The sequence below is a fragment of the Anolis carolinensis genome, chromosome 4 (assembly GCF_035594765.1).
Source record: "Anolis carolinensis isolate JA03-04 chromosome 4, rAnoCar3.1.pri, whole genome shotgun sequence".
In the NCBI taxonomy this organism is placed as follows: domain Eukaryota; kingdom Metazoa; phylum Chordata; class Lepidosauria; order Squamata; family Dactyloidae; genus Anolis; species Anolis carolinensis.
The window spans coordinates 129,780,193-129,790,381 of record NC_085844.1 but is presented as its reverse complement, the minus strand read 5'-3'; the positions used below and the strand labels follow the sequence as shown (position 1 = coordinate 129,790,381).

The 10,189-nt window shown below is 40.0% G+C and overlaps 1 protein-coding gene across 2 annotated transcripts in view; it reads right to left on the bottom strand.

Annotated features, from left to right (window-relative positions):
* Positions 1–1,880: 1,880 nt before the first annotated feature.
* The window catches only part of axdnd1 (axonemal dynein light chain domain containing 1), a 56,495-nt gene continuing 48,186 nt past the window's right edge, over positions 1,881–10,189 (bottom strand). For both annotated transcript variants that reach the window (XM_008117807.3, XM_008117809.3), the window contains 5 exons: positions 9,031–9,177; positions 8,345–8,482; positions 5,065–5,156; positions 3,234–3,370; positions 1,881–2,104 (listed from right to left, as the gene is read on the bottom strand). In XM_008117807.3, coding sequence (XP_008116014.1) covers positions 2,013–2,104; positions 3,234–3,370; positions 5,065–5,156; positions 8,345–8,482; positions 9,031–9,177 — 606 coding nt within the window. In that variant the 3' untranslated portion in view covers positions 1,881–2,012. The remainder of the gene's footprint in view (positions 2,105–3,233; positions 3,371–5,064; positions 5,157–8,344; positions 8,483–9,030; positions 9,178–10,189) is intronic.

The window sequence follows — 10,189 nt, the reverse complement described above, 5'->3', positions numbered from 1 at the left end:
CACCACTTTTTTTTCTTCAACTAATTAGTGCACAGGCTGGGTTTCCCTTTGTAAGTATTCCAGTGAAGACCTATGACCTTTGTAACACCAACCTGGTTTTATTTTCTTCACTAAAGAACTTTTCACCATCAACAACATCAAAGAAGAAAGCCCCCTCTGCCTTGCCATTATTATGTTTTCTGTTTATTTTCTATATTTATCTAGTTTTTAAATAGATATAGGGCATAGTAAGCAAAACACTGGGAGAGGGAATCATTCTGGGATGGACTAAATGTACCTCGTAATCACTTTATTATGGTCAGTGACCGGTTCGAAGTGCCTAGTGTAAAAAAGGGACTCAAACTGATTCTGTTTGGTGTACAGTGTTCCCTCACTTATTGCGGGGTTTAGGTTCCAGGACCACTCGCAATAAGTGAAAATCCACGAACTAGGGACACTATATTTATTTTAATATTTATACATTATTTTAGTAGTTATACACTATTTTAAGTCTTTATTAACCAATCGTGTGTTGATAAATCGCCCCCTTCTCCTTCTGTTGCCGCTTGGGCTCCCTTTCTCTCCCTTTGGCTTCTCCTTCCTCCCTTCCTTAGGCTGTAAATTGTAATTTTTTATGATTTATAATAGTCTTTTAGAGTTTATTGAAAAACTGTGAAACAGCGAATCCGCAAAAAGTGAACCACGAAGTAGTGAGGGAACACTGTATCTGTGGTTCAGTGGCACTGTTTTCCTAGGGCCCTTGACAGCTTCACTTCAAAGAATATTGACTAACAAGGCTTCCGTACATCCTGGGACTCTTGTGCCAGTGTAAAGAGAAGATAGTAATGAAAGAAGAACACAAATTAATGCAGGAAAAGTGGACCATATTTAAGAGAAATGAAGCTACATTCTGGCTCGTTAATCCTACATCAGCCAGGATTTCACGTAGCAACATTAGGAACAGTTTTATCCAATTGACCATCAAAAGTGAAAGATATGCTTTTGATGTATTTGAGTTTCCAATTCAAATTACAGCATGGGCATAGCAGGGCTACGAGTGAAATAATTTTTTTTGCAGTTTCCCAAACCAATTTTTTTCAAGTAAATATGTGGGAGGGTGACAGTGTGGCTGAAAATATCCAGAATTCACATTCATTTTAAATTTGAGAATATAGCAAAACACATGCCAAAGTAAATAATCTTCTCTTCAGGTATTAGAGTTCTCCAACTGGAATGAGAAGTCTGGAATTTTCTCCTGGTGATCACAAATTTGGAATAAACATAGCTGAAAGAACTCTTCTTCTTGAGAGGGAAGAAAGAAGCTCTTGCTTCATGTGAGGTGGAATATACAGACACTCTGGCAGATACAGTGGATGTGGCAGAGAAGAGGTGCTGCAGCGGCTGGGAGATGCTAACCTGCTGGCTTAATTGCCCCAAGCACAGCAGGAGACAAGGAAGTAATATTTAGTACATAAATAAAATGCTCAGGGGTTATTCAGGGATGGCCAAAAGTGACAAGAGGCTCTCACCACTTCTGCTGCTTCCAGTGCCTGGCATGAAGTAAGGAAATGATCATTAGTTTCTGAGCTAGAGGTAAGATGGGGTTTTTTTTTTTACAATGTATGATGTTTTGGAGGCATTTAGAAATGACATGAGAGAGGCTTCACTTTGCACCCACTGCAAACTGAATTTCCTGATCAAGTTCTCTGCTTATACCAGAGGTTTCAGGGAAGTGAAAATATAATTTCAAACAACTGCTGTAAATGAACATTGCCCTGGTAAAACACACTCCAAAATCTCTTCTTACATCTAATCTGTAGGGGAAAGCACCAACATGCCAGGACAATGCCAACATAGACTGCACATATACTCTAAATAAATAGACTCCAGAAACAGGCCCAGAAAGTTCAGCAAGCTTATGTCCATGTATGTACTGATACAGAACAGAAATTCTCACCCTTGAACTTCAAAGATTTGCAACCCACGTATTGTGCTATGCACAAGAACCAAAGGTATTCCTGCGGCTATTATCTTCAACGCTTAGGTTTGGTGGATTTCTTAACGCGGGGTGTGCTTCGTTTACCAGGCTGTGAGGATGTATCCAGCTTTGTTTTAGAAGGGACTTCTGTAATGAGAAATATATTGAATTGTTAAGAACCCACACTCCAGCATCTAGCTAATATAGAAACCAATCAACAGAATTCCTTGTGTGTGGGAAAGCTTGGTCCAAATCAATCTCAAGGAAATGTCATACATGCCTCAGTAATACATCTTGTGCAGACATGGACGGACTTTGGCCTTCCAAGTGTTTTGGGCTTCAACTACCAGAAATCCCAGCCAGCTTACTGGCTGTCAGGAATTGTGGGATTTGAAGTCCAAAACACATGGAGAGCCGATGTTTGCCCATGCCTGAACTAGTGTTTAACTCCAAGGACAGCCATGGCAAAGCCAGGTCTGCAACAAATGTATCTGCATGATATATGCATGTGTAAATGTTTATCTGCACACATTTATTTAATACTGGTGTTCTAATTTGTAGATACAAGATTTATTCCCCCTGTCCATGAAAGCAATTGCTTGGAAATACAAAGGAATACTTGGTAATGTGATACTGAATGGATATGTGTTTACAAACCCATCTGTTACATTCATGGTAATATTTTAAATTAAACACATACCTCTCTATTCTAACTTTAACCTAGACTCTAATTATTTTAATGTATAATGTTTTTACGAGACTGTATCCTACACTCTTTATGCTGGTCTATGACCGTAATAAAGATTTGTTTGCTTATTTGTAAATTAAACACATGCCTAATGCATAAAACTGCATTTTTAACGATCTTTAATTAGAATAATAGAATTATAGAGCTGGAGGAGACCTTGCGGGCCATCCAGTCCAACCTGCCAAGAAGCAGGAAAATCACATTCAAATCACCCCCGACAGATGGTCATCCAGCCTTGTTTAAAAGCCTCCAAAGAAGGAGCCTCCACCACACTCCAGGGCAGAGAGTTCCACTGCTGAACAACTCTCACAGTGAGAAAGTTCTTCCTAATGTTCAGGTGGAATTCCCTTTCCTGTAGTTTGAAGCCATTGTTCTGCGTCTTAGTCTCAAGGGTAGCAGAAAATAAGCTTGCTCCCTCCTCCCTATGACTTCCCCTCACATATTATACATGGCCATCATGTCTCCTCTCAGCCTTCTCTTCTGAAAGCTAAACATGCCCAGCTCTTTCTCAAAAGTCCTTAGCCATACCTTTTTCAAGCTCTGCTTCCTCTTCCCCTAGTTTGTCCTCACTCTCCAGATCATGGATTTTTGCCAGGGCTTCTTCCAACTCTTCATGAAGGACTTCAGATTTTTCCTCAGCTTGCTGTGCCCGCTTTTCAGCCTCTCTGAAATAACAGAATCCAAGGCAGGGGAACACTGAATAATCTTTCCCAAGAACAGGTAAGCCAGGCCATGAATCTTTGGTATCAGCCATCGGATCAAACTAGACAAGTGCACAAATTTTGAACACATGTTTTTTTTTATTTGCATATGAATATGGGAGGGACTAAATCCAACTTTCACATAAAAAAATCATGCAGAAAACAGTCACACCACCATTTTACTCTTAGTTTCTCCATTACTTTAAAACATTCTTCTTCTACTCAGTGCCAAAGCCAGGCCGGAGAAAAATTGCATAAAATATCAGAACACAACAACTGTAAGACATTCTATTCTCTGTCTGTCTGGAGTCAGTCATTATGTTTATGGTCACCTTGTCCCTAATCTAGCTTGTAGAAAATACAAAACATCATATTCCACTATAGTAAAGTGGAATTAACATAAAAGGCTGTGCTTTGGGGACCCAATGCCATCCTTAAGACAGGGATGGGCAGCAATACAAGACTGGAGACTGTATTAGCCCTCCAGGAGACTTTAGGATGGCACTTCCCACCACACCTACTTACACACACACACACAAATGCCCTCAAAAGCTCTCTAGGGAACACAAACATTTTTAGCTATTCCTGGGCTTTTAAAGGGCATTTAGGGGCAAAAGAAAATATCTGAACATGTTTGGAAAATTTCATTTTGACTGCCAGGGAACACATGGTGGAAATGCTCATCACACCTCTTAGAGATCATTTGGGGGTATTTTTGGAAAAAGATTGTTTGACCCTAGGCAGTCCTGGGGGCCACAAAAAGTACCCTAAGTAGATGCACAGAGCTCGCAGACTGGTCCCACCTTAAAATCTACCAGTTGCCTTTTTCCACCTTACCCCCATTCAGTCAGATTAAATGGTTTTCAGTTTTAAAAAAGAAAGCTTTTCAGTGTAGAAGCAAGCTTTTGGAGGTAAGTATACTGTATTTCTCCTTGACAAGATCCCAAGAGGTGACCACAAGGTATGCACTTAGCATTGTGTAGTCTTCCAAAGTGCCAAGAAGTTGAAAATCAAGTTGTGTGTCCCTCCATGAGCCAGATTGTGCCCATTCCTCCACTACATAAAACTGGGCATTAAGAAGTTCCTCCATGCATGTCTCATTAAACCAAGTATTCCTTTCAAAGAATATTTCAAGAGGGAGTGTATCCAGTCGGAACAGACATCTTTTCTCTCATACTTATATACTCTCATAATGTCCCATGATGGCCTGGAGAAACGGACAAACTTCAGTAACTATAGGGTTCACTCTTAAGTACTGAACAAACCACACAAATAATGAAGTTGGTTCATGATAGAGAAGCAAGTGCAAATTTTCCTGCACCAATAAACATCTTTGTAGTTATAAGGATGTACCAGTAAAAGACATTGCTACTTAGCACAAAAAGATTAACAGTGGTATGGCACACTAATATTTTAAGCAGGCACAAGAAAACGATTCAGTTGTAAATTTCTTATTTCTTTTGTTTTATGTAAAGATTTGTCAGGAAATTTACACCACACCTAGGTTCAAACTGGTAGTGTTTCCAAGGATTCAATATAAATGTTTTGGGGATCAGATCTGTATCAAGGAAGATAGTCTTCCTAATTATCTCAGTATGAGACCACTCTGATTATGACTGGAAACCTCTATTGCAATGGATAATATTTTTACTACTCACATAAGCCGTTCTTCCAGAATTTCCAGTGAAGCCAGCATCTCAAATTCCTTTTTTGAGAATTCAGTGGTCCACTGGCTGGCATATAACTCCCTCTAGAATAACAAAGGTATTTATGGACATAAAAAACTAATCATACTACTATTTTTCTTCTTAGATATGGTGTCATGTAGTAATGAAAAAGTCAGTATCAAGATGGCAAATTTCAGCATGATCAGCGGCCATAAATTATGCTCTCTTATCCTCAATTATATCTGTATTATGGAGTTAATAATACTGGGTTATCATTAAGAAAATTTTGAGTGGATTTGTTCCTTCAGAAATATGCTGAATATGACCCACTCAGACAAAGAAACTCACTGTGTGACCTTGGGTAAGTTCCATGCTCTCAGCTGTGTCTATGTGGAATGTATGGAAAGGAAGGAAAAAGACATTAAGATCAGACGGTTTACCGACTCTGGAGCATGCAACGTATAATTGCCCATGAGAGAAGTAATCTATATATATAAAATGATAAAGTTGTTTGCGCAGTGACTATAACAACAAAACTAAACATCCCAGAAATACGAAATTTGGCAACACAATGCAAAAGGCTTGCCTCCAGGTTACAACAACACAACCACACCACAAAACCACAATCCAGACCCACAAAACTCACAACAACGCATCATGCAATAACAACACAACTAAACACCCCAGAAATACAAAACTTGGCAACACAATGCAAAAGCCTTGCCTCCCAGTTGTAACAACACAACCACACCACAAAACCACACAGGGCCCACAAAACTCACAACAACGCATCGTGACTATAACAATGCAACTAAATGCCCCAGAAATACGAAACTTGGCAACACAACGCAAAAGCCTTCCCTCCAGGTTGTAACAACACAACCACACCATAAAACCACAATCTGGACCCATAAAACTCACAACAACGCATCGTGACTATAACAACACAACTAAACGCCCCAGAAATACGAAACTTGGCACACAACTAAACGCCCCAGAAATATAAAACTTGACAACACAACGCAAAAGCCTTGCCTCCCGGTTGTAACAACACAACCACACCACAAAACTACAATCCGGACCCACAAAACTCACAACAATGCATCGTGACTATAACAACACAACTAAACGTCCCAGAAATACGAAACTTGGCACACAACTAAATGCCCCAGAAATATAAAACTTGACAACACAACGCAAAAACCTTGCCTCCCGGTTGTAACAACACAACCACACCACAAAACCACAATCCGGACCCACAAAACTCACAACAATGCATTGTGACTATAACACAACTAAACGCCCCAGAAATACAAAATTTGACAACACAATGCAAAAGCCTTGCCTCCCAGTTGTAAGAACACAACCACAACACAAAACCACAATCCGGACCCACAAAGCTCACAACAACGCATCATGACTATAACAACACAACTAAACGCCCCAGAAATACAAAACTTGGCAAAACAATGCAAAAGCCTTGCCTCTCAGTTGTAACAATACAACCACACCACAAAACCACAATCCGGACCCACAAAACTGACAACGCATTGTGACTATAACAAATACAAAATTTGACAACACAACTCATCCACCTCCCCAATCCCTACATTCACACTTGACCTCCAAAAAAACAATTACAATAATAACAATGACAACAACAACAACAAGAATCAACACCATCACAGGCAAGAAACAGCCAGGCACTGAGGCTGAGAGGCCAGTCAGTGCTACACTGGGCCTCCAAAAAACAATACAGTAGCATCTAACTTATCCAACCTTCATGACCACTACAACAATAATAATAAACACCTACACAGGCAAAACAAAAAAAAGACTATTGTACCACAATAAAAATATAAACCGCACTCAGCAGAATCAGACATTACAACTAACAACAAACCAAAGACAACAGGGATCTCAAGCAATTATCAATCAACACAAAAATTGAAGAAGGTAACAGACTTCAAATACTATTACTAATGTGAGTATAAAGAAGGTGGAGGTCACAGCATAAATACAACCTAATGTAGACTGACCAACACCACCAGACTAAGCCACAGCAACGCGTGGCCGGGCACAGCTAGTTGCTTTCTAATTTCAAACCGCACACTTGCAAATATTGCCTCTGCGCTTTCTTGGTAGTCATTGCGAACGCAAGACATACTGGTAATAAAAGTCATTTGAACTCTAATGCTATGTCGGCTGGAATGAGTGGGAATCCCAGGGCAATCACCCCCAACTCTTGCATGTATGTAATGTTGGCCATGTTGGGTTTGTGTGCCAGGTTTGGTCCTGATCTGTTGGTGGCTGAGTTTAGTGCACTCTGGATAAGGGTGATCTACAACTCCCATAATAAAGGTCAACTCCAAGGAGGACAAATGGGGCCCGTGAGTGTCCAAAGGAGTGGGTTCAGCAGAAGCTGGTTTTTAGGGCCCTCCTTAGATCAACTTCTTACTAGGTTCTTTCAGAAGCATGAGAAGGGTGAGAATGGAAGGAAGGGTAGAGAAATGATACTGGAGCCTATGAAAAACCTAGCTGACATTGGGAACAAAAGACAGGTCCAAGGATAGGGTAACCAAATCCTACTCAAAAGTGCAATTACCTGGGTAGACTGAAAGGACTCTGACTTCCAGCAGCCACATGGCTGAGATGATAGTGACAAGAAGGAGGACTTTGTGAAAGAAATGGTGGGGAGAGTCAGTCCACTAATTCAGCTGCCTCATCTTGTCCTAAAACAAGGCTACATTGAGCCATATAGAGATAACTAGCTGTGCCCGGCCACACGTTGCTGTGGCCAAGTCTGGTGGTATGGGAAATAAAGTATTGAGGAACTGCTGGTAGTTAAGGTAAAGGGTAAAGGTTTCACCTTACATTAAGTCCATTATAAATGGGTAATATAGCTGTGTGGAAGGGCCTTGAGTCTACACTGCCATATAATCCAGTTAAAATCAGATAATCTGTATTTTATAGGCAGTGTGGAAGAGGCCTAAGTGAGACCTAACAGTGCCTGTCCCCTGGGCTGAGTGGGTTGCTAGGAGACCAAGTGGGCAGAGCTTAGCCTTCTAACTGGCAGCAATTGGATAAAAACAATTATTCCTCTCCTCTAATTAAGACTTTATTTTTCTTTTCTTTTTGTTGTATGAATGTAGAGGCATGGATGAGGGGTTGTGCTGCCAAGTTTAGTGTTTCTGGGATGTGCAGTTTTGTTGTTTTGTCCTAGGCCGAAATTTCAGTACCCTTTTATATATATAGATTTGTATATACATACCCCCGAGACTGTAAGTTCTTCCACATCCAGAGACTTGGTGTACACATTAGCATCATCACCAACATATCTTACTGGGTGAATAATCTCAACATTTTCGGTTTGTACACCAGTGCTGGTGTCAGGCACAGGTGGTGTTTCCTGCAAGGAAAAAGACAGGAGCATGAATAACAGTGTTTGCTCCTTATTAATCCATGAAACCCAAACTCTCTTAACTAAAACTGCTCCAGTTTTGTCTGCTACAATATAAGGAACATCACCCCAATCTTAACATATTTTAATATTCTTCGTGAGGTCTATCTTCTCTTTAGTAGAGCACATGTAGTATACACATCCAGGGCAGGATGTTGACGGGCAATTTTGGAAGAGGCTCTGAAATGCTAAAATTCTGGAAAGAGATTCTCTATTGCTAGAAAAAAGAACTGAAAGTGACTTCCTGGATACAATTAAGATCTTACATAAATCCAAGAGAATCCTGGTTTTTTTTGTGTGTGGATACTATAAATGTTTAAGTGGTATTAAATCTATAGATATTATTGTGTAGACAAAAACTGCTTTCTCAAGCAAGGAATTGACACAGAGAACTGAAAAAAGGAGTCATTTATTCTTTATGAATATGTATAACGAGCAATACACAGCAATGTATGGACACACTGGAGCTCTGTCCATTTTCCAAAAGACAAGCTCACCTCTGACTCCAGTGTTTCTGGCATTTCCACTTCTTTCTTCATACCAGCTTCTTTGACAGTCTTGTCATCGTGTTTAGTTTGAAGGAAGGAAGAGCTCTGGAGAGGAGTCTCTGGCCGAGGCGGCAGCGGTCGTTTTGACAGAACTGCCTGTAGGAGACAAAAAGCTTGTCACTCCCTCTGAGATTCTCTCTGCTCCACTTTTAGAAATATTTAGTTTTTAACAGACCACCAACAATAAAATTAAATGAAACTTCTTGAGAGAGGATGTGGGCCAAGGAGTCTACACAGATGATTTGTCAAGTGTTCGTTTTAATGTAGTTGTCTACTGCACATACAGAAGCTCCTCCCTGAAATCTGTTTGGATGAGATGGAAATTAAACAAATCAACTATCAAATAAATTTACATGGGATTATTAGGTTTTCTGGAGTAGTGAATATTTGTTTCAGTACTAAACATCAATTCTGTATGCAGGAGGATATGGTACAGAAAAGCAGAAAATACTGCATATAAGACAGTGAGTGGCGCTAGGCAACCATTGCCTCACAGAACTACTGAATTGACAAATTATGAAATCAAATCAATGAAGCCTTTTTCAAGTTTGTGTGCACAAAGTACAACAGGCTTGCATCCAATGTTGAATATAAAGTTTTTTGATTCATGGAGACCTTTACTAATAGAAGGAGCAGGTGAGAAAAGTTTTACCCTGTTTTCCATGGGGCCCCTCCCTTTGTTCCATAGGACCATAGAGAAGATGAAGCATCCACAAAAATTTCTTCCCTTTCCTTCTCTTAGGACAGTCCTCTACTGATTCAAAAGCCCTTCCACAAACACCAAGCATATTTTTTAAAATTTAGTTCCCAACACTGGGGAATATCTAGTATAGCCATGAAACAGAATCCAGAATGGAAAGCAACAGTTGATAGCTAAAGTCATCAGAAGCCAGAGGCAGCCCACTTTTGTGGTGTTCTCCCATGGCTCATTCACTCTTGTATGGACATATAAGCATGATAAATATTCATTACAATGAATATTAAACGTGACCTGATGTCCAGTATTTTGCCTTCTAAAGCTCAATGACTGATTTTGTGTTAAACGATTTTTACATAGACACTGAAATGAGTACTTGCACAACCGAACTATTTTCTGTCCCACAAGGGA